The 25,996-nt window shown below is 40.1% G+C and overlaps 1 protein-coding gene across 5 annotated transcripts in view; it reads right to left on the bottom strand.

Annotated features, from left to right (window-relative positions):
- LOC114497501 (serpin B6-like) overlaps nucleotides 1–25,996 on the bottom strand; it is a 38,141-nt gene that overhangs the window by 11,596 nt on the left and 549 nt on the right. For 4 of the 5 annotated variants that reach the window (XM_036026591.1, XM_036026593.1, XM_028513286.2 and 1 more), the window contains exons 2-3: nucleotides 13,750–13,924; nucleotides 10,562–10,711 (exon numbers count right to left, since the gene is read on the bottom strand). In XM_036026591.1, coding sequence (XP_035882484.1) covers nucleotides 10,562–10,711; nucleotides 13,750–13,914 — 315 coding nt within the window. In that variant the 5' untranslated portion in view covers nucleotides 13,915–13,924. Of the gene's footprint in view, nucleotides 1–10,561; nucleotides 10,712–13,749; nucleotides 13,925–25,469; nucleotides 25,801–25,996 lie in introns of those variants that run through there. The other variant, XM_028513287.2, reaches the window with a different exon arrangement.

Genomic DNA, 25,996 nt, shown 5'->3' with positions numbered 1-25,996 from the left:
ACATGATATTGTATATAGAAAACCCTAAAAACTCCACAAAAAAGCTACTAGATCTAATAAAGGAATTTGGCAAAGTAGCAAGATACAAAATTATTCAGAAACTGGTGGCATTCCTATACACCAATAACAAACTATAAGAAAGAGAAACTAAGAAAATAATGCAATTTACTATTGCAACAACAAAAATAAGAAACCTAGGAATAAATTTAACCAAGGAGGTAAAAGACCTGTATTTGGAAAACTATAGGACATTGAAGAAAGAAATTGAGAAAGATACAAATAAGTGGAAGCATATATCATGTTCATGGATTAGAAGAATTAACATCATTAAAATATCCATACTATCTAAAGATTCCATACTAGCTACAGATTCAACACAATTCCTATTAAAATATCAATAGCACATTTCACGGATCTAGAAAAAAATTCCAAAAATATATTTGGAACCAAAAAGGCCCCAAAGAGCCTCAGTAATCTTGAGAAAAAAAAAAAACTTGGAGGTAACACAATACCTGATATGAAACTATACAAGGCCACTGTAATCAAAACAGCCTGGCACTGGCATAAAAACAGGCATATAGATCAATGGCACAGAACAGAAAGCCCCAAAATCAACCATGGCTGTGTGGTCAATTAATATCTGACACAGGAGGCAAGAGCATAACATGGATGAAAAACAGTCTCTTCAACAGATGCTGTTGGGAAAATTGCACAGGTACATGAAAAAGAATGAAACTGGACTACCAACTTACACTATACACAAGAATAAATTCAAAATAAATAAAAGACTTAAATATAAGTCAAGAAACCATACAAATCCTAGAAGAAGACATAGGCAGTAAAATCTCAGTTAATTCTCATAACAATATTTTGCCAATGTCTCCTAGGGTAAGGGAAACAAAGGAAAAAATAAACAAATGCCAACTATTTAATACTTCAAACTAAAAAGCTTCTGCACAGCAAAAGAACCAACAGCAAAATAAAAAGGGAATCCACTGTAGAGAAGAACATATTTACCAATGATACATTTGAAAAGGGGTTAATTTCCAAAGTATATAAAGAACTTAAAGGGGGCTAAGATGGCATCAGAGTAGGAAGGAGCAGATTTGGCTTTCCTCTGCTCAGGGGAGAAAATCCTGACCAATCTATGGAGTAGAGAGGCAAGCAACCAACATACTTCAGCATTATTGAAAATAGGGGACCAAGGATTGTGGCAGAACCGAAAGACCAAAGAACAGACCCTAAGAAGAGTGCTGCAACAAGGTAGGGTCCCAGGACCAGCATGTGGTCCTGGGGCTGCAGCCCCAGGCCCGGGCCTGCTGCTAGGTTTGCCATAGGGTCCTTGGGAGAGAGCCAGGTCACCTGCTCCCTCCCCAGCCAAGCAAGGTCTGAGCGGCTCTGGGAGGAATCCAGGTGCTGACAAACACAAGGAGGCTGTGAGCACCTTTGGAGGCGGTGGACACCGGAGGGGCTGAGTAGCATAGCGGACCCGGACCCCCACTGTCACCGGTCTGGCTTGAGAATTTGGCGGTGGGAGAAGCCAGGCCACTGTGGGGAGCGGCAGGCCTGAACAGGAGAAATTTCTCAAGAGGAAGGAGTGAATAGACACAGACACTGTTTGTTGAATTCTCCTAAAGTGATCAGTGGCTCCAGCCTCCCTGCTACCCAGCCGTGGGCGCACCAGCCCACGGGACGCATGGGCGCACGTGTGTGCATGCAGGGACAGCATCCCCGCACCCCAGTCCACTGCAGTAACCCTGGGGAAAGACCTAATTCCCACACCCAGGGCCCAAGGTTGAGGAGCCAGTGCAGCTCCGCTGGCCAAGGAAGAAAAGCCAAAACAATCATCCTTCAGCCTGCCTCAGGCAGCAAGAGCAGAAAAACCGGTTTGGCCACTTTGAAACCAAGAAACTTTTTAATTTGATTCTTTTTTTTAACAACTTTTAATTTTTTATTTTTTATTGTTTTTATTCTCTTGTGATTTCTTTTTCCTCTCTTTCCTGATTTCTTGTTTTATTCCTTCCTCCTTCCTGTCCTCCAATTTTATCTCTTCTTCCTTCCTTCGCCTGCTTTTTCTATTTTTACTTTTTAAAATTTTTTCTAAATACCTACAAGTGAGACAAAATCCTGGATTTGTGAAAAGACCAAAGTTGAGCCCAAAGGAGCATCACAACAGCTGGGACAGTGAGATAAATTTCACTCTGCTATTACAGAGAACCTGCAAGTTACTGCATATTTGTATTATTATTATTTTTCCAGTATTCCTACACCTTTTTTAGATAGTATTTTTATATCCCTCTTCTTTTTGTATAGTCTGCTTTGCTAGGCTGGATATATTGTATGACCTGACAGCTTTCCCCTGATATCTCTTTCCATACTGTATTACTAATCTACTGTCCTTTAACACACCTGTGTCCCATTAGCACACTACTCAAGGTTCCGTACACCCTATTCTTGTTACCTAGATCTCATAGACTCTGTCATATGATTGTTGCCATAATATTATTGTAAATAACTGCTGTTCCATGCGATTGTAATTACTTCACAACAACACCCCCACCCTGCCCAGATCTTAGCCCATTTCAAAGTTTCCTGAACTCTATTACTGTAGTGGTTAACTCTATTCTCTCACACACTACACGTATTTACTATCCTTTACTCTCACCTTACCCTAGAATCTGACCTCCCACAGCATCCCTGCTTTATAGATCCAACTCACAATCCTTCCTTCCCCAACAAGAGTCTTATCTTCTTTCCATCCTTTCTAAAAATCAGCTAGCTGGGTGGAAGATCATGGTTAACACTATACATAGTCAAACGATCTCCTATCTCTTCCCTACTTGCTACTACTGTAAATAGCATAGAATTCTCTGTTGTTGTCTTAAACCATTTTGCCTTCCCCCTCCAACTGATGACAAAAAAAGAATAGGTGGAGGAGGTGAACACCAGAATACCCAATGGAAGAGGAAACCAAACAACAAAGGAACCAATAACAGATAACAACAGAAGAAGGTGAAGGAGGGAGTAGTAACCACACAAACCTCAATCCAGGACCTATCTGGAAATACAACTAAACAGTAGAGACAGTACCCAGGAAAAACAACTGAACAAGAATTCTTTAAACCTTATACACACAGAAGAACCAGCTTCAACACAACCTGCCCTCACCAGCACAACAAAATACAGGAGGTAGTGGACAGAGTGACCCTCATTTAACCAGCTGGTGGGAAGGAACCACCAAAGAAGGTCTCAACAACAATCAAAACCCAAAGGCAAACACAAAGCCAACTTAAACAACAAACCAAGACCAGTGAGCTTGGAAGATCAAGGAAACAGCACCACTGAAAATCACTGCTATTCTACTAAAGAAGTTCACAACATAAACCCCGGGAGCCAGAACAGTTCAATATAAGAAGTTGAGGCGAACAAGAAGAGTCTCACAAACAATGGGAAGACAAAGAAACAATACCCAAATGAAAGGAAAGGAGGAAGCCTCAGAAAGAATGCTAAATGAAATAGAGGAAATTCAACTATCAATATTGAGTTCAAAGCAATGATTGTCAGGAAGTTCAATGAGCTCACAATGAGCTACCAGAAACTACAGGGAAGCTCCAATGAACTCACTGCAAACTACATCAGCATGAAAAAGGAAATAGAAACTCTCAACAAGGGCCAAGAGGAAATGAAGAATACAATTTCTGAACCGAAGAACACAGTAGAAGGAATGAAAAGCAGGATTGATGAAGCAGAATATCAAATCAGCGAGCTAGAGGACAAAGTAGAAGAAAACACCCAGAAAGAGCAAGGAAAGGAAAAAAGGCTCAGAAAGAATGAAGAGGGATTAAGATAAATGCAAGACAATATGAAATGTAATGATATCCGTATAATAGGGATACCAGAAGGAGAAGAAGAACAAGGGATAGAAAACCTATTTGAAAAAGTAATGATGGAAAACTTCCCTAACCTGATGAGAGAAAAAGTCACACAAATCCAGGAAACACAGAGAGTCCCAATCAAGAGGACCCAAAGAGACTCACCTCAAGACACATCATAATTAAAATGGCAAAATTTCAAGACAAAGAGAGAATATTAAAGGCAGCCAGGGAGAAACAGGAAGTAACATACAAGGGAGCCCCAATAAGGCTAACACCTGACTTCTCAATGGAAACACTCCAAGGCAGAAGAGAATGGCAAGAAATATTCCAAGTAATGAGAACCAGAGGTCTGCAACCAAGGCTACTTTAGCCAGCAAGGCTCTCAATCAAGATAGAAGGCCAAATAAGAAGCTTCTCAGACAAAACAAGTCTAAAAGAATACACCTCCACTAAACCAGCTCTGCCAGAGATGCTAAAGAGACTGCTTTAAGGAAAGAAAGGAAAAGAGAGAGTGAGAGAGGAACACACGTACATAAAAGGCAATGAATAAGTACCCATCAATAATAACCTTAAACGTAAATGGATTAAATGCTCCAATCAAAAGACATAGAATAGCTGATTGGATAAGAAAACATGACCTACACATATGCTGCCTACAAGAGACCCACCTCAGGATAAAAGATCTGCATAGGCTGAAAGTGAAGGGCTGGAAACAAATTTTCCAAGCAAATGGACAGGAAAAAAAACCTGGGGTAGCAATACTCATATCTGACAAAATAGACTTCCAAAAAAGGACCATAAAGAGAGACCCAGAAGGTCATTTCATAAAACTCAAGGGAAGAATCCACCAAGAAGACATAAGTATTGTAAATATATATGCACCCAACATAGGAGCACCCAAATACATAAAGAAAATCTTAAAGGACTTCAAGAAAGATATTGACAGCAACACAATTATTGTGGGGGATTTTAACACCCCACTATCAAAAATGGGCAGATCTTCCAAACAAAATATCAACAAAGATATTGTGGCATTGAACAATACCCTAGATGAAATGGGCTTTACTGATATATACAGAACCCTCAATCCCAAAGTAGCTAAATACACATTTTTTTCAAATGTACACGGAACATTTTCAAAGATTGACCACATGATAGGACACAAAACAAGCCTCAATAATTTCAAAAAAATTGAAATCATACCAAGCATTTTCTCAGATCACAAGGGACTGAAACTAGAAACCAACCTCAAGGAAGAAAATCCAAACCACTCAAATTCATGGAGATTAAATAGCATGCTATTAAACAATGGATGGGTCAAGAATGATATTAGGAAAGAAATCAAAAGGTTTCTGGAAACAAATGAAAACAAACTCACAACAACCCAAAACTTATGGGACACAGCCAAGGCAGTCCTGAGAGGGAAGTTCATAGTAATACAGGCCCACCTAAAAAGGTTAGAAACATTCCAAACAAACAACCTAACCCTACATCTACAAGAACTCGAGGAACAACAACAAAGACAGCCCAGAGCAAGCAGAAGGAAGGAAATAACCAAGATCAGAGCAGAATTAAATGACATAGAGACTAAAAGCACAATTCTAAAGATCAATGAATCCAAGAGCTGGTTCTTTGAAAAGATAAACAAAATCGACAAGCCTTTAAGCAGACTCATCAAGAAAAACAGAGAGAAAACCCAAATAAACACAATCAGAAATGAAAGAGGAGAGATTACAACAGATACCACAGAGATACAAAGAATTGTAAGAAATTACTACAAAGAACTGTATGCCAAGAAATTTGAAAACCAAGATGAAATGGACAAATTTCTAGAAAGATATAATCTTCCAAAACTCAATAAAAAAGAAGCAGAAAGCCTGAACAAACCAATAACAGCAAAAGAAATTGAAGCAGTAATCAAAAAACTCCCAAGACCACAAAAGCCCTGGACCAGAAGGTTTCACAGGACAATTCTACAAAGCATTTAAGGAAGAGCTAACCCCTATCCTTCACAGACTATTTCAAAAACCCCAAAAAGATGGAAGACTCCCAAACTCTTTTTTATGAGGCCATCATCCTAATTCCAAAACCAGATAAAGACACAAGAAAGAAAGAAAACATCAGGCCAATGTCGCTGATGAACATTGACGCTAAAATCCTCAACAAGATACTGGCAAACCACATCCAACAGTACATTAAGAAGATCATACACCATGGGATTCATTCCAGGGATGCAAGGATGGTACAAAATTCGCAAATCAGTAAATGTAATACATCACGTAAACAAAAGCAAAGACAAAAATCACATGATCACATCAATAGATGCAGAAAAAGCATTTGATAAGGTACAGCACCCATTTATGATAAAAACACTCAGCAAAGTGCAAATAGAGGGAGCATTCCTCAACATAATAAAGCCATATATGAGAAACCTACAGCCAACATTACACTCAATGGGCAAAAATTAAAATCTTTTCCACTAAGAACAGGAACAAGACAAGGATGTCCACTTTCACCACTTCTATTCAATATAGTACTGGAAGTTTTAGCCACAGCAATCAGACAACAAAAAGAAATAAAAGGAATCCAAATCAGAAAGGAGGAAACAAAACTGTCACTGTTTGCAGATGACATGATAGTGTACATAGAAAATCCTATAGACTCCACTTAAAAATTGCTTGACCTAATAAATGAATTTGGCAAAACAGTGGGATACAAAGTCAATATCCAGAAATCAAAGGCATTTCTGTACAACAACAATGAAACAGCAGAAGCAGAAATGAAGAAAAAAATCCCATTTGAAATAGCAAAAAGAAAAATAAAATACCTAGGAATAAACCTAACCAAAGAGGTAAAAGACCTATATTCAGAAAACTACATAACACTGAGGAGAGAAATCAAGGAAGACACAAACAAATGGAAATGTATACAGTGTTCATGGATTGGAAGAATTAATATCATCAAAATGTCCATACTACCAAAAGCAATTTACACATTCAATGCAATACCTATTAAAGTACCAGTGGCTTATTTCACAGACATAGAACAAACACTTCAAAAATTTATATGGAACCATAAATGACCCCGAATAGCTGCTGCAATTTTGAGAAAGAAAAACAAAGTAGGAGGGATCACAATACCTGATATCAAACTGTATTACAAGGACACTGTAATAAAAACAACCTGGTACTGGCATAAGAACAGACACATAGACCAATGGAACAGAACAGAGAGCCCAGAAATAAACCCAAGTCTCTACAATCAATTAATATTTGAGAAAGGGGGAAGAAGCAGAAAATGTAGTAAAAATAGCCTCTTCAACAAATGGCGTTGGGAGAACTAGACAGCTACGTGCAAAAAAATGAAACTCGAGCACCAACTTACACCTTATACAAAAATAAATTCAAGGTGGATAAAAGACTTAAATATAAACCGTGACACCATTAAAGTCCTAGAACAGAACGTAGGTAGGAAAATCTCAGATATTTCACGAAGAAACTTTTTTACTGACATGTATCCTAGAGCAAGGGACATAAAGGAAAGAATAAACAAATGGGACCTCATCAAAATAAAAAGCTTTTGCACAGCTAAAGAAAACAGTATCAAAATAAAAAGAGAACCAACTGTATGGGAAAACATATTTGCCAATGATACCTCAGACAAGGCTTTAATCTCCAAAATATATAAAGAACTTACACGACTCCACTCCAAGAAGACAAGCAACCCAATTAAAAAATGGGCAAAGGACTTGAACAGACACTTCTCCAAGGAGGACATACAGAAAGTCCAAAGACACATGAAACGATGTTCAATATCGCTAGCTATCAGAGAGATGCAAATTAAAACCACAATGAGATACCACTTCACACCAGTCAGAATGGCCATCATAAACAAAGCAGCAAACAACAAGTGTTGGAAAGGTTGTGGAGAAAAGGGGTCCCTAATGCACTGTTGGGGGGACTGCAGACTGGTACAACCACTATGGAAAGCAGTTTGGAACTTCCTCAGAAAACTAAAAATGAATCTGCCTTTTGACCCTGCAATTCCACTGCTGGGACTATATCCTAAGAACACTGAAACACCAATATAAAAGAACCTATGCACTCCAATGTTCATAGCAGCACAATTTACAATAGCCAAGTTCTGGAAGCAACCTAAGTGCCCATCAGTAAATGAATGGATCAAAAAACTATGGTATATTTACACAATGGAATTCTATGCAGCAAAAAGAAAGAAGGAGCTCCTATCCTTTGCAACAGCATGGATGGAGCTGGAAAGCATTATGCTAAGGGAAACAAGCCAGGCAGTGAAAGACAAATACCACATGATATCACCTTTAACAGGAACCTAAACAACAAAACAAAGAAACAAGCAAAATATAACCAAAGACACTGAAATAGGGGACAGACTGACAGTGACCAGAGGGGAGAGAAGAGGGAATTTCAGGGGGGAATGGGTAGGGTTTACAGGAACAAATTTGGAGGACACATGGACAAAAACTTGGGGTGGGGGGTAATGGGGGGAAGACGGGAGGGTTGGGTGGGTGGGCTGGAATGGGAATAAGTGGGAGAAAACTGTACTTGAACAATGATTAAAATAAAATTAAAAAAAAAACGAACTTAACACAGGTCAACACCAGGAAGACAAACAATACAATTTAAAAATGGACAAAGGACCTGAGTAGACACTTCTCCAAAGAGGACATAAAGATGACCAATAAACATATAAAAAAATGATTAGTGTCATTAATCATCAGAAAGATGCAAATTAAAACCACAGTGAGATATCATCTCATACCTGCCAGAATGGCTGCCAACAATAAGTCAACAAACAAGTGCTGGCAAGAATGTAGAGAAAAGGGAACCCCAGTGCACTCCTGGGGGGAATGCATACTGGCACAGCCACCGTGGAAAACAGTATGGAGTTTTCCACAGTGTCTGTGGAAAAATGAAGAATGGAACTGCCTTTTGACCCAGAGATTCTACTCCTGAGAATATATCTTAAGAATCCTGAAATACCAATTCAAAAGAAAATAGGTACCCTTAATTCTTAGCAGCATTATTTACAATAGCCACGATCTGGAAACAGCTCAAGTGCCCATCAGATGAGTAGATTAAAAAGTGTGGTACATTTATACAATGGAATACTATGCAGATGTAAAAAGAAAGAATTCTTATCTTTTTTACAGAATGGAGAATGGATGACCTAGAGATTATTAGGCTAAGTGAAATATGCCAGTCAGAGAAAGACAAATACTGTATGATCTCACTTATATGTGGAATGTAATTAACAAAATTAAACTGATGAATAAAATAGAAACAGAGACATGGACACGAACAGACTGACAGCTGTCAGCAGGGAGGACTGACTGGATGAAAGAAGGTGAAGGGATTAGCCAAAGAACATGTATGTATTGCCCAAATACAGACAACAGTGTGGTGATGGCCAGAGGGAAGGAGTTTTAGAGGTTGGGTGGATATGGGCAAAGCGGGGGAAAATGGGGACATCTGTATTAGTGTCAACAACAAAAATAAAGTAAAAAAAAAAGAGAGAGAAAAGTAAAAGAATACCAGACAACCAAAAAGAGAAAACAAAAATAAATTTAAACAAACAAACAAACAAACAAAACCCCCAAAACTAAGTCCCTGGCCAGGTGATTCAGTCAGTGGGAGCACTTTCCCATACACCAAAAGGTTGCCAGTTCAATGCCTGTTACAGCACATTCTTTGGTTGCTAGTTCGATCCCCAGTCAGAGTACCTAAGGGAGGCAACTATTGGATGATTCTTTTTCACACTGATGTTTCTATTCCTCTTTCCTTCTCATTCTGTCTCTCTCTCTCCTCCCCTCTACTCTAAAAACAGTGAAAGTATTCTCCTGTGAGGAAAAAAAAGCTAAGAAAAAATAGCAAAAAAAAAGAGAATACCAAATAATAATTAAAGTGTAAGGCAAATCCACATATACTAAGATGCAAAGAATTTAAGTCATAGTGTTAGTTGGAAAGAAATAAATTACAAAAGAATATGTATGGTACAATAACATTATATAGGGAAAAACCCCACAAAACAAATTCCTATATTTATGGGGATATACACTTCAAATCTATAAATGCTCTTATATGGGGGAGGGGAGCAATAGGGTATGGAAAAGAAGATTTGAGGGCTCTTGCTTTGTCTGCTTTTTTGTGTTTTTAAATAAGAAGTCTATATTTACATACCACCTAAGTGTTTTTTGAAAAATGGAAAGCGGTATTAAAAAAACCAATATACTTACACAAATAACAACTTAAAAGATTTCTGAGTTGGAATAAACAAAGTATTTACATGTGCAAAAAGTTTAACATCTCACACTGTACAAAAAATTACCAATAAATAAAAAATAATAATTAGAAATACCATTTTGATCATTTCTTTGTTTTGGCCAAGTCATCTTGAATTGTACTGTGCTGTATGTTAGTTTTTAAAAAACAATAATTCACTTAAGCTGAATTAGTATTCAGACAGTATTTGTGATAAGGGTCATTTTACAGAGGGTAAAACTGGGAGTTAAAGGAAGTGTGTGAGTCCTGAGTTCATGTAAATCTGTGCAAATTTATAGCCCACCAGCTTTCTAGTGCACCACATGGCCCCCTCTCCCCACCACATTGTGGTCTTTCATTACTTGGTGAAAAATGGCAAGTATAACTTACTGAGTTGAAAGCATAAGACTTTTCTCCAAAGAGCCTGTTGGCAGTTCTAAGCAAGTACTGTGTGCCCGTCCTGTTAACTTCAGTGAGAAGTGATTGGAAACCTTGGTGGACATCTTCACCTCCGCCTCCACTCTTACTTAAAGAAAGTGCCTAAAATGAAAAACAGAATAAAAACGTTCAACTCCAGTAATGCTTGGACTTCAGGAAACTGGATACAACACTAAACTCTAAGAATTGTACAGATCCTCACTACAGCTTAAAAGAAGATTCATTCAATTAAAGACAGAAAGTAATTTGAAAGCCACTCTATCCCTATAATACTTCCTGCATGGATCAGAGCCCTGTCTGCACTGGCAGGAGAAGAAAATGCCCCTCACAAACCCGGGTTCTGGGTGCTCAATTCTTGTAGTCTATCTAAAAATAAGGCTGTCAACGTGGCTTTTCATTCCAGTAAAGACAGGCCACTCCTGATACCAAAAGGTGCAGCCTCTCCCCTCGTCCTGGGTCCAGACTGGCCCTGTGATTGCTCTAACCACAGAATGAAAGAGAAGTGACACTGGGTCTTGAAAGGCCTGGCAGCTTCACAGTCGTTCTCCTGTACCCCAGCCACCATGCTATAAGGAAGTTCGAGCTGTTCTGCAGAAGTCATGTAGAAAGCCCTGGAGAGCAACACCACAGGCGGAGAGCCACTTGTAGAATGGCGGCCTCAGCCAACAGCCAGCACCAAGGCCCCAGACATGTGATAGAGGCCTTTCTTGGACCATGAGTGATCCCAGCTGGCACCCTGGGGTCAGGCCACAAAATCTGAAAAATAATCAACCATTGTCATTTTCTTTCACAGCCACAGAAGATCCATGCAACAATCTAGACATGGCGTTGTGCCATAACAAAAACCTACAGTGTGTCTAGCACTTGCTTCAAACCTGGGCAGCTGACAGAGGCTGAATGAAAGGGGTCAGGAGACTGTGAGTAGAGGCTAGGAGGACAGTGAAGACATTCCTACTGAAGGCTGGAGAAAAGAAGATCATGCATGTACTGGCAGAAGGACTGGACAGACTATTACCTGCAATGAAGGGAAAGGTTGGACGTTTTGCCAATGAATCATGAACCTGGTTAAGGACATGTCCACAAAATGTGTGGGGTTTTTTAGCTCCCTGGGATGAAGTATGGGAATGTAAGCATGAGCTAAAGAAAAAAATTGTTTCATTTTCAAGCAGAATTTAAAAGAAATATTTCCAATGTAGGACTTGCTGGGTAAAAAATAAAAATGTTTCTAATGTTTCTTATTCCCAGCCTCTCCAGCAGGCAAATGATTCTAAAACTAAGAAGTGATCTCAGGGCAATAGTCAAATCCAAGCCACAGACCCCAAGGGCAAGATAAAGATGTTTTTTTTTTAAAAAAAAATTAATTAATTTATTTATTTTTAGAGAGGGAAGGGAAGGAGAAAGAGAGAGAGAGAAACATCAATGTGCAGTTGCTAGGGGCCGTGGCCTGCAACCCAGGCATGTGCCCTGACTGGGAATCGAACTTGCAATGCTTTGGTTCGCAGCCTGCGCTCAATCCACTGAGCTATGCCAGCCAGGGCAAGATGCTTTGTTAAAACCTTAGAAATATTAAAGAAATGCCTCACAGATCCTCTTGCTAGGCAAACAGGCCTTCTGAGCATCTTAAGGACATTGTCCCCCAGCCCAGAGTCCTGCCTCAAAAAGGTATTAGACATGTGCTTTTGTCCAATGAAGCAGATTTAAGTTATATAGAAATCCCACAACTGTTTAGAATACCTGCTGACACCGTTTCTTAGACTTCCAGCCTCCAGAACTGGGAGGAAATAAATTTCTGGGTTTTTTTAATGTGTTTTTTTCTGAAACATTTTATTTATTTATTTATTTTTAGGGAAAGGAAGGGAGAGAAACATCAATGGGTAGTTGGTTGCCTCTTGTGCACCCCTTACTGGGGACCAGGCCCCCAACCCTGGCATGTGCCCTGACTGAGAATTGAACCAGCGATCTGTTTGTTCACAGGCTGGTGTTCAATCCACTGAGAAACACCAGCCAGGGCAAATTTCTCTTGTTTAGACCACTTAGTGTGTGGTACTTGGTTATGGCAGCTCTAGCAGTCTGAGACACCTCCCTTTATAATATGTGAAGGGCATGTCCACTGCATATTGTCACCACTACATATTGGGAGGTGAGGGGGCAATAATTTTTCTGTAGTTCACAAAGCTCTGCACCCAGGAACCACATTGAGTAGCCCAACAGTCCTCTTCTAAATTTCAAGCCTGAGTATGGCCCCATAATGATATTAGACTCTGTGGTCTTGGGAGGGTTAAGTGTATCTTACCTATGCAAGGGCTGTGAACCACTAGGAGCCAGAAGGCAGACCATGGCTCTCAGGGAGGGTCCCCAATGAGCTGTGTCTTCAGTGTTCATGCCCTGTACAGTCCCTCTGGGGGCTGACTCTGGCCATGTGACTGGCTTCAGTGAGTAGGGCATGAGAAAGTGGGACAGAACAGAGGCTTGATGAGTACTTGCACACTTAAGCTTGTCCTCTTATAAGCTAGACACTGTCCTGTGAAGAAGCCCAAGTACCCTACCAAAGAGACACCATGTGGTGGGAGGCCTAGGGGCCGAGGCAGTCCACAGAGGAGGCCATCTGGGCGGAAGAGGCCGGAGGACTCCCGCCAGTGACTCAGCAGAGCCAAGTGGAACAGAAGCACCACCCAATCCATCCAGAGTAAATCTTCATCTTAAGTGCTAAGTTTTGGGGTGGTAGTTACTCAACACAAATAACTGAAACACCACTGAAAGGTTTTACAGTTAAATAAGAAAATTAAAATAAATTTTTTAACAATTGAAAAGCATTTGACAATACCCAAAGACTACCAGAGGACTCAACCTGGACCTTGTGACTTTGTTTCTACTCACAAACTCCTAGACAAACAATTACCAGGTGGTGGTAAAATCACTCATTCTCCTGACTAAAGGGTGCCACTCTACCCCTAACGGATCAGGGGTGCTCACCCCAAGGCACTTGCACAGGGCTAACATGTCCCTCCCTGGCAACATTTTACCCACACCCCTGCAACACTACCAGAGAGTAAGTCCTTTGGGATTGGAAAGGTGGAAGAACAGTTAACTGACAAATTAATAGTGTTCACTGTTGTCCAGAAATGGCGTCAGACACGTACCTGGACCATCTGGGCAGCGGTGTTTCCCTTTGCCCCCAGGAGGACCATGGCCAGGGCAGAGGATATGCTCATGGGAGAGAAAAACACATTTTTGGAGTTGTCTTCACCCAGCTTTCTCAACAGGTTTAAGGCAAAAGTACCATTTGCCTCTGACAGAGCATCCATGATGGTAAGTCTGAAACAATGGACTTAAAATCAGCATCGCATAAATACAGGTTTACACGTTGACTGCAACTCACTATGTTCATAGTTACCACTGACACTTCGGGTCTATCAGCAAATACATGCACATACAAAACTCTATTTCTTTGGGGCAAACCTCAAAATTATTTTGTGTGTTTCTAATATTAAGTAAAAAGAAAATTACAGTTCAGTTTATAATGTGATCCTGGTTTGTGGGGGTAAGGGGGAGGACTTATACCTGCACACTTGTCTGTGAGCCCAGAGAAAATGGAGAAAGATAGACACTCAGCCACTTATCCTAGTTAGCTTCCCGGGGGAGAGATCGGTGAAGGAGTTATGCACTTTTAGTTCTGTTTCTGTACTGTTTGGTGTGCTGTATGGGCTTATAAGCATTACTTTATAATTTAAAAATCATTCCTAATGATAAATCCAATCACAAAGTAACATAAGAAAAGATGGTTGAATGTTTTTATAATATAGAAGAGAAGACTCCATTTTAGGGCACCCTGAAGTCTTAAGACAAAAGAGATGTAAGCCACTGTAAAAAAAATGACATTAGCTGTAGATTAAGGGGGTGGGAGAAGCTAAAGCATGGCCAGCTCTGGGGTAAGCACAGAGTCAGCAAGGAAGTGTCTGCACCTGTAGATTAGCTGTGGACTGGCAAGTTCATGTGTGAAGAACAAGTCAGGCTCCTGAGGTCAAGATAGTGGAGGCTCCTGGGATTTGATGGCTCCTGGCTATTATCTCTTTTGGATAATTTTGGAAATACCCACTTAGAAATTAATCCTAAATCCCAACACAGGATACACAGGAGAATGAGCAGTCTTTTTTTGTCAGAGCTGGTCCACAGCTATTAACAGGCTAACTGTTCTGTCTCTCTCACTCGATGACTGCTGTCATTTTAACTTAAAACATCTCAAATTTTTTCTTGTCACAAGGTAAGGAGCAAGACACACTGAACTTGGGGCCAATGCCCTATCTTTAGACTGCTACCCTAAAAGTCGTTACTCAAGAGAGAGCCTGAAGGGTGCATCTAGGAGGAACCAGTAGAGAGGACAAAGGCAGTGAAGGGCCTGTCAGTCAGGAGTTGCAGATACAGCATAGCAGGCCCCGGAGGAGGGGTCTCTGAGGGAACAGCATCTTTTAAAACATTGACCAAACTAGTATTTCCCAGTTAAGAGAGTGGGGAAATGACTCATCTGAGCAGTGAGTGGGAACCTACAGAACAAGAAAAGGGGAAAGCAAGAGCAGCAGTTTTGGGGTATGAAGGGAGGTATCTAACTGAAAGACCTGTGAAGACTGCAGAGCTAACCCATTCTTCCCCAGCACACCTTTACATTTGTAACTGTAATCACCAAATAACATAATGGCCCCAAAACTATGAAGAGGACCAAGGCAAGGTTTTGCCACCTGGAAGCTAGCTGCCTTTTGGGATATTAATTTTAAGGTTGTTATTAAGAAACAAAGACTCAAAAAGAACCTTTGACTTTCTCCCTTTTCTGCCTAAGAGATGCAGAGAGAAACTGCACCTTCAGGAAGGAAACCGAGGATGTTCACTTCAGCCTAATTTGAATTAAGAATGACATCCAGGAAGGCACCAAGCAGGGGCCTGGTAGCCAGATTACCCCATGTCCCCTTGAGGCAAAAATCTGCCTGCCATGTGTGTTTGGCTGTTCCTCAATTACCTGTTAAGTGGCCCATTCCCACTTCTGAAACCTAAAAACCCACTCCCCCACCCCTTCTCCTTTGTCCAAAATGAAAATATATACCAAATTTTGCCTCAGTGTCTTTGGAATTTTCATGCTTATGTGAATTCCCCATGGACTTGTATTAAAATTTGATTTTATACTGTTGATCTGTCTCAGTTGATTTGATTAAAGCCCAGCTAGAACTTAGAAGGTGGAATAAAAAGTATTATTTTTTCACCCCTCATAGCTGAATAAGGTGTCCCCATTTAAATCCATATAACCTGTTATTCTTCATTTATATAGCAAAAGAGAATGCAGATGTGATTAAATTTAGGACTTTGAGATGAGATTATCACTGAGATAGGGAAGATCATTCAAGTGGTCCCTAAATGCAGTCACTTGAATCCTTACAAGAGGGAGGCAGAGGGAAATTTCACTGAAGAAGAGGGTACTATGAGGACTGAAGCAAGATGCTGCCCTGCTGACTTGGAAACTCAGGGGAGGGGAGACAACCAGTGAGTGCAAGGAACGCAGCTCTAGAAGCTATAAGCTCAAAGAGATAGATTCTCCTCTTCAGCTTCCAGAGGGAGTGAGACCCTCCATGCCAACGCCTCAGTCCCACTCAGTGAAACCTATTTCAAACTTCTCTGGCCTTAAGAACTATGAGAGAATAAACAAACTGAGTTTGTGGAAATTTCTCACAGGAGCCACTGGACACTAATATAATTAATATAACTGATACATTTGTTTACTGTCCTTGTTTAAACATTTTGTTTTCAAACTCTTCTTTACTCATTATACAGAATATTGGGGCACTGACTATACCTGGTTTGCTGAGACTTTCATACACATCTTAGATCACTATCGCATCTTGTCGTGTAGGGTGAGCTCCCACGTATAATGCGCACTCACATTTTTGGCCCAAACTTTCAGGAAAAAATCTTTCGTTTTAATTTTTTCATTTAATTCTTTATTTACTTATATTTAGAAAAAAATGATGATCATATTCTAGGGTATAATTTTGCATATGGGTATTGTTATTGCTTTCTAGAGTTATACTTTTAACACATAAGCACAAATAAAGGAATTAAAAACATTTATATGGGTACGGTATTAGTATTATCCATGCAAAATGCATATCTTCATTTTTCCCTCAAAAATTTGGGCAAAAGCTCTGGCTGGTATGGTTCAATGGATTGAGTGCAGGCCTGCCAACCAAAGGGTCGCTGGTTTGATTCCCAGAGCACACACCTGGGTTACTGGCCAGGTCACCAGCAGAGGGCATGTGAGAGGCAGCCACACACTGATGTTTCTCTCCCTCTCTCCCTCCCTTCCCTCTTTCTAAAAATAAATAGAATTTTTAAAAATTAAAAATGCGCCTGGCTGGCGTAGCTCAGTGGATTGAGTGCAGGCTGCGAACCAAAGTGTCGCAGGTTCGATTCCCAGTCAGGGCACATGCCTGGGTTGCAGGCCTTGGCCCCCAGCAACGGCACATTGATGTTTCTCTCTCTCTCTTTCTCCTTCCCTTCCCTCTCTAAAAATAAATAAATACAATCTTTAAAAAAACTTAAAAATGCAAAAATTTGGGCAAAAATTTTGCACATTATACACAACAAATGCATGTAATTTTTAATGAGAATACAATGGACCATATACATTATTAAAATGCTTCTGCATAGAATTGATGCTTTGATGATACAGAAATAACCTGAAGATTTTGCAGTGCCCTGGAAAAAGTGATATAAATAAAAGTAGGCATTATACAAAACTGATGCAAAATTACATGTATTTTTGGTTATCTGGATTTTATATCAGGAAAAGCTGACTGCTTATTAATTTTCAGAGAAACAGCTGCTGGTAAAACTGTTACCATCAGTACTTAGCTAGAAATGGGGAGCAAAGGGACTTAGACATTGAACTCAATAAAATAGGGAGCATGAGCCTGTTTGCCTCACCAGGAAGCTACAGCTTTTCACACTCCAGGGTACTACAGAACTACTCATCCAAGGCGATTAACAGCCCCCCCTTCCACCCTCTAGTATGGGATTGTTGAGGAATGTTGGGGGAAGGTGCTGGGCAATAGAGGTCTGTCAGTCTAACTAGGGGTGTAAACCCATCCAAAGCCCAAGAAAATTTAGGAAGTTGATTAGTCATTTTGAAAAGACACCTGGTCCATCCCAAACTCAGGCTAATAGAATCCCAGGGGAACAAAAATCTCTCTCTCCCCCCACCCCCCAACCAGGTAATGCACTTGCACTAGCCTGCTCTCTCCATAACCATGTGGCCTTAACAGCCACATGGCTCATGGCAGTGGGACTCCAATGCAGGCTCCCAGAAGGAGCCTAAACACCTCAGCACAGCAATGGACTACAGCGGAAACACACGCTAAACTGGCCAGATGCTGGACTGGACTGGACTTCAATATGGAGTCCAGAAACTCTGCACAGTGACCTTCATCCTACCCCTGTTGAAGACATGATTGGGCCTTTTCCATGGCAAGACAGATGGAGATGGGGACATTGGGAAGTCAGGAAGGGAACCCCCTTAATTTTACATCATCAGTAAAGCTCACCATGGAGCCCACCCTCCCATGCAGGTCTCAGGAAATTCTTTTCCTCCAGGCACTGGAAGAACTTATTTTCCACCAATAAAAAAATGGGGAAACTTCTGAATTAGTAATTAGAAAAGAAGGAGATATCCCAAAGCAAGACACACAATCTTGAACATTCCTAATACAATCAAATGTCAAGACTCAGACAAGTGTCTGTGGACCCATTCCACCACACTGGTCATCTCTTGCCTGGGACAGGGACACCTCTGGCTTTGGCCCTAAAATGGCTCAGTCCACATAGAGAGGTTGCTGGGTCATGAAGCCCCTAGTCACTCAGCCTCTTCTAGGTGAACTGAGAAAGCACAGAGTGTTAGGACCCTGGGCATATCAGGTTTGTTCCAAGTTCAACTGGCCAAGGAAAGATCCCCCTCATTACCCCACACAAGACTGTTACCATCCACACACATTTTCCCCTTAAATGTTGAAGGAGTATTAATTCAAATGGAAATGCCAACCTAAGAAAGACCATTAATAAAACACTGTGTATCTGATAATGTCCCTAACAAATCTGTTTTAGACTCTGACCTTTCTGTCACTGATATCAAAAAGGCCCACCTGCCTTCCCTCTCCTACAAGGTAGGCACTAGCCTGACCAGCCCTCAGCGCTCTACTGCTGCTGAGAGAAATCAGTGCATTTTTGTTTCTTTTTGTCATGGAAATTTAAAACTAAAAGATCAACAGTTCCTCAATATAAAGCAGGTTCAGTCTCCTGAAAAATACTGAACTGAAAGAAAAACAAGGACATTCAGAGGAAAAGGGAAGAGTCAGGAAGGAGGCAGGGTATGCATTCCCAGCTCTGGAACCCTGCCTGAATAAAGTACTTGACTTCTGTTCCCTGTATGAGAAAGGGGATATTTCAGACAATCTGTTTTCCCTTCTGTCTTTAATAGCCAACAGTTATTAACATTAATGCAGAAGAGGAGCAAAAACAGCTCAAACTCCAGAGCTCATAAAAGTCCGTAACAGCATTACATTTGAAGGGAATCAAAGTTTTGCCACCTTTAAGATGCCTTTCAGGACAATTGATTTTAACCTGTTAAGAAACAAAACTCAGAAAAAACCTTTGACCCTCCCTCCTTTCCTGCCCAAGAGATTCAGACAGAGAAACTGGCTTCTGGAAGGAGATCTGAGGATGTCAATTTAGCCTGATTCTTATTAAGTATGATAAACAGGAAAGCTTCAGGCAGGGGCAAATAGCTAGATACCCACCTTGTCCCACTGTTTCTGATTTGCCTGGCAAAATTCTCCTGCCATGTGTGTTCCACTCTTCCTCATCTACCTGTAAACCACCCCCTCCCGCTTCTCATATCTAAGACCCCTATCCCCCCATTTTCTCCTTTGTCCAAAAATATCTTACATACCCAAGGTTGCCTCATGATCTTTGGAATTTTCAAACCTATGTGAGTTCCTCATGCACATGTATTAAAACTTTGATTTTCTCCTGTTAATTTGTTCATTTAAGTATTAGCCCAGCTAGAAGAACTTAGAAAGTGGGAAGCATTCATTCTTTTAGCTCCCACACATTTCTCAGTTGAAAATGACTGCTGATAGCCTTTAAAGGTAAAATTATATCCATGTCCTATACAAATTGCTAAATAAATAAGAAACAATAAATCAACAATACCCTGCAGGTTTACCCAAGGTACACAGGATAATTGTTTAGCAGAAAATACGTTCACTATAAAATAACTGGATATTCCTGTTATGATAAAGGTCCTTAAACAGAAAATACTTTCCATACTTCCTTAACATGACAAAGATTATCTCCTTTAGCAGCCAACATCGTCACTGATAAAATATTAGAGGTGGTTCTCTTGTTTCCCAAACAGATACATGATATAGACATCTGTTATCTGATACTCGTGTAACTTTGTTCTAATAGTTCTGGCCAAGACAAAAAGAACTCATGAAACATAATTAGAAGGAAATTTATCAGCAATAAAACAAAATAAGCATAATTAGCAAACTATGTAATGGCCTATTTAAAAGGCAACCAAAACCAATGAAATACTTTTTATTTCTTTTTTAAAGATTTTATTTACTCATTTTTTAGAGAGAGAGGGGAAGGAGGCAGAAAGGAAAAGTAACATCGACAGGTTGTCTCTTGCATGTCCCCAACTGGGGATGTGGCCTACAACCCACACATGTGCCCTGACTGGGAATCAAATCAGTGACCTTTTGGTTCTTAGGCGGAAGCTCAATCCACAGAGCCACACCAGCCAGAGCATGGAATACTCTTAAATTTAGTAAGAGAATGCAGTAAAATGAGCTTCAAAAAGTTTATTGAGAAAATCAACTAAAAAAGACTGCAGTAGAAATATGTACCAAGGATAATAGCAAAACATTTACCAAATAAAGAAATAATGAAAAAAAAATTTAAGAAAAACAGCCCTGACCCAGTGTGGCTCAGTTCAGTTGGGCATCATCCCACAAAGCAAAGGGTCACCAGTTCAATTCCCCATCAGGGCACATGCCTGGGTTGCAGGTTTGGTCCCTAGTCAGGGCTTGTGCAAGAGGCAACTGATTGATGTTTCTCTCTCACATCAATGTTTCTCTCCCTCTCTTTCTTCTTCTCTTCCCCTCTCTAAAAAGAAATATTTTTTAAAAAAGAAAAAGAAAACAATAGCTATTATATTACAAAGTTTTAACTTCAGAAAATATACATTTTTGAGTATATATTATGCACTAGGTCCTATGTTAGCACTTTTCCTAAAAGATCCTTACAACCCTGTGAGTCATGTTGAGAATATCATCATCGGATAAGCAAAGAAATCAAGTCTTAGTTCTCTGAGTGCCTTATCCCTGCAGTCACAGGACTACAAGTCACACAGAGAGGGTTGGAAACCAGGTGTGTGGGACTCTGGAGTTCACTCTCTTAATTGCTATGTTAATATTGCCTCTCCCCACCCTATTTCTCTAGTTTTCTGTGTATGTGTGGCAACTTTTCCCCAAATGTTCCACATGTCAGTCAAACCTTTTTGGTAATTCCTTCACGTGCTCAGATACATTGAATAGTCTACTGGCTCCCTTCTCCTCTCCCAGTCTCTCACCCTGCTAGTGAACAAAGGGGTTTTCATTTTCAAAGAGGAATTTTCATAGACAGAGAATGGCATTTCCTATTAAAATACTTTAGTTAATGGTCAATTGTCAGTCTGGTGAAAATACTGTTTTCTCAAACAAAGCATACTGCTTACACAACAAAGAAGTTATTTTTTTCTTAACAATTTAAGCATTGGTTACATATATTAATAGATCAGACTTTTTAATTCAGTAAACACCTTTTAAACCAAACTTAAAAATTCCAACCAATCTTAGCAAACATTTAAACTTCTATAAACCTAATAAATCAAAACTCACAAATCTAGTAAGCAAGAATCATCTAACACCTTCAAACATGTTTAAAAACACACAAAAAGGTACAATTATTACAAAACATATTTCTATACCTGTACTTATTAAGTCCAGAACAAAGGTATTAAAACCATGGGTTTAATTTACCCTGTCTTTGTTATATATTTTTATACTTTTCCCAAGGCATTAGTAATGCTTATTCTGGGGTCTTTGTGCTACCCCAGGTGCTTCTCAAGCCCAGCACTCGTTGGGAGCTGAGGACATTTGAGTACTTGGGACAGTTTTATGATTCCAGTTTCCCCTTCACAGAGATTTTACAAGGCCTCAGCCAAACACCAAATGTCAGTGTCTTGTAGCATGGTGTCTTTCCTTAAAACAAAGTATCATTTGAGTTTTCCTCTGTCTGGGTTGTATAACTTGGTTATATAATTTGGCTTAAACACTTTTAGTTTAACTTTTAGGCCTTTCAGATCATTTGTGTAACTACTGTGCTTCTTGGCGGAGGAAACTGAAATAATCAAACTGCTTACATAGCAATCATGGATGGATCATCACACAGCATTTCCTGAAACATTAGTGAAGCATATCTTGTGTCTTTTAACACATACCTTGTTTGCCCCATCTGAACTTACTAATGGACTCATGGCTTTTTACAAGTAATATATTTCAATTAGCTGATGTTTGTTTTCTCCTTGGTTCTCAGAGTGTCATAGCTGGGATGGTGGGTTCTCTTTAATTGGTTACTTTTTCTTGGGATGTAGTGATCTCAAACATCCTTGTATTGCAGCAACAATGAAGTCTTATACACACATTTGAATTTCTTACTAATCTAAACACACAGGTATCAGACCTCCAGGTTTTGGGGTTTTTTTAAACACACAATACTTAGGAAACTGTTTTGTGAGAGTGCAACTTAATGCAGGGACAGAGTCAACACAAAGAACAAACAACAAAATACAACAAACAACATCTTGCTGCATTTCGTTGCAGCCCGTGAGTCCATGTGGCCTCCAGTGTCCACCTGTCCATCCCATACTGAGCTGTCAATTCATCTAGCAGCTATCATCCCATAGCTCCTCCTGAGCTTGAACCAGACAAAGCAAATCATTCCAGAGGAGTTGCAAAGTACAAGATCTGAATTCTCAAGGAACTTACAAGTTTTGGTGTTTTTTGTGGGCCACACAAGTCCCAAAGCTGGATAGAGGTTTTTCTTCAAGTACCTAAAATATCATGCTGTGGAGAAGGACCAAATTTTTGCCTCACAAAATATGCCTCTTGGGATATTGATTTATAAGATGGTAATTAAGAAACAAATGACTGAGAAAGACTGGTTCAATTCCCTCCCTTCACCTGCCTGTAGGAATTCAGACATAAAAACCTGCTAAAGGAAAATAGTATCATCTTAGCATCAAAATGTAAACTAAAAGTGGTGGGGAATAAACCCAGCAAAGCCTGTTTGTTGTGCTCCCTTTGTGCCCCATTGTCTCTGGGCAGCCCTGCAAGAATTTATGTTTATTTACCACTTATTTGCTCTTTCTCACCTACATTTAAATTGCCTGCTTTCCCTTTAAAATCCCAGACCCCTTCCTCCCTTATCTCACATAAAAAAAACCCTTTAAGAAATATTTATTCACTAGCAGAAAAAATAGGTATTAAGGCCTTTTCTTAGTATACAAGTTTGTATGTGTATGAACCCAGGTGTGTGTATGTACACAACAAGTCTCACAAATCTTAGCTCCATTTTTCCTTACAGTATCACTAGTGACCTGGAATAGTTAATGTTCATAATTCATTTTATCCAATGGATCAAATCTTAATGATTTTTAAAAGGTGTTACTAAACCTTGGGTGCTGTGGCTCAGTGTATTGCGTGCCAGTCAGAGAACTGAAGGACTGCAGGTTCCATTCCCAGTCAGGGGACATGCCTGGGCTGCAGGCCAGGTCCCCAGTAGGTGGTACATGAGAGGCAACCACACATTGATGTTTCCCTCTCCTTCTCCCTTTCCCTCTGTCTAAAAATAAATAAAATATTTTTTAAAATGTTACTAATTGTACCTCTTGCCTTCCTTCATTAAGGATGTCTTAATCTCCCACAAAATTCAACTATTTAAAGATTGATTTAATGGAGACTTGGGCTTCTGCTTTGTTCCTACCTTTGTTTTCTGGGTGCGTGTGTGTGTGTGTGTGTGTGTGTGTGTGTGTGTATGTGTTTAACTTCTCTGACCAGCAGTTAAGTAATATGTTAGCAGACAACTATTCCTTTTACTTTGCAAGTTTACTATAAACATTAAATAAACTAAGGTCTTGCACACCATTTTTTATCTAATTCAATAAATGGTGGGGAAATTATACATTATTTTCTTTCTTCTGATATCTAGGCCTAATCTCAGGTCTAGCAAATGGAAATGTAAGGTGTGTGACCTTCCCCAGATCATGCAATATATACTTGGTGATATAGGATGTTCTTAGTATCAACCAGCGATTTTCAACTTTTCTTATCTCATGGCACACATAAACTCCTAAAAATATATACATTTTTTCCAATCTGACAAGAAATAGGTATAATTTTGATTAATGTAGGAAAAAAACCATAATTACCTACCTTTCTGCTCCAAAGTGACTTTTTAAAAAATCATGTGCCTATATTTGTATATAAGGATTTCTGGTACCAAGAATCAACCAATCAGACACAACCTTATTATGAGATGTGACCAGTAAGATGCAACTCTATTATATGACCTATATACTTGTGGTTCAAGACAGGACATTTACACTGGAGGGGTATTGTTGTCTGTTGTCTTTTTTTAGTTGACAATCCAAGGGAAAAGAGGTCAGTTTCCCTAACTAAATATGAGGGGGGACCCCACAAAAAAGGAATTTATTTATAAAAAATTGTGTATTTATTCTTACACGTGTAAACTTCAGTCACCTTCAAAGGACTCTACATTTGATGCAATACTCATTATGGGGACTTTTTTCCACTGCTAAAAATAGTTTTTGAACTCATAAATTTTGATGCCTTTTAGTGCTGCTGTTTTTTGTATCATCTCTTCCACATTGGCACACACAAAAAAGTCACTAGGGGCCAAATTGGGTGAACAGGGAGAGTGAGGCCCAGGGGTCCTACTATTTTGGTCAAAAACTGCTGAATACTATGCATGGCATGGGAAGGTGCACTCATAAATCATCACTGAGTCTTCAAAAAAAAAATTCACCGAGGCCAAACACAGCCTCTCACAACAGCGCCTACTAGTACATTGATACACATGGGTTCCTAGAACACTCACCTAGTGGGGGAAGCCTGGACTAAAGGCTCCAGAAGATAATTGTGGTTTTGGGGGATCCCCCTAAGAGTCAGATACTGCATGTTTTAAAAATTTTTGCTGCACACCCAGTTGAAAATCACTGGTATAAGTAGACAAAAATGGTGATTCCATTCATTCTAATTACACTCTACTGTTACTGGCTGTAGTTAACTCTAATGTACTAAACTGTAATAAAATGACTTGGATTGGAATTGGCCTCATATAATTTTAAACACTTAGTCCACTGGCCCCAAGTACAAGAAAAAAATGTACCCTTTCTATCTGTGTTGGCATAAAATGAAAGATGCAATTACTCGTTAGTCATGAAACACTACAACACACCCTATATTAGCAATAACAGCAGTCATTCATTCATGCTATCACTGTGCACATTACTTAGCCCCAGCGATACAACTACACTGCAGTACTTTAATCCAAAGATTAACTTTGACCTCCTCATCTCGCCCTATCAGTTCTAAACCACACAGAGGAGGAAGCAAGCAGGCTTGACTCATATCCCGACTCATACCCCTGTCATCGGTTACAACTGGGCCCAGGAAGTCCCAGCGCTGACCCAGCTTACCTTTAGCATCTGAGTATTCCTGGTGGCATTTGATTTTAATTTGTTAGACCTCTCATTTCCAAAGCCCAGCTTGGTGTGGAGAGGGAAGAGGGGAAAGAAAGTGGCTTAAGCACCAATTACTCCTAGCACCACAAACCCCAAGTATAACTCTAAGTTTCCCCAGGTCTTGTTAGCCCAGAAGACACCAAATCAAGTAATATTTTGCCTGCAGTAAGGTTAATAAAAAGCGGAGAAGTAACAAGATCTGGTACGGTCCTCACTTTTATCTACGCAGGACTGAGTGACCTCAACAGTGCAGAATTTGCCAACCTCCCGAGCACAGGCCACACCCAGTGCACCCGGCGAGGGCCTAGCAGCCGGAAGCCGGGAGCCCCCCCCGCCCCCCGCGTCACGACTGGAGCCCTCCGCTTCTCGGTGGCCCCCCGCCACGCCCACTCCTCATCATTTTCCCTGTCCCCACCGGTTCCCAACGACAGGCGCGTGATGCGCGCGCCCCCGGTCTCCCGGCCGCAGGGCGGGCAAGGTCA

The sequence above is a fragment of the Phyllostomus discolor genome, chromosome 5, assembly GCF_004126475.2.
Source record: "Phyllostomus discolor isolate MPI-MPIP mPhyDis1 chromosome 5, mPhyDis1.pri.v3, whole genome shotgun sequence".
Lineage (NCBI taxonomy): Eukaryota > Metazoa > Chordata > Mammalia > Chiroptera > Phyllostomidae > Phyllostomus > Phyllostomus discolor.
This window is presented reverse-complemented; position numbering and strand designations above follow the sequence as displayed.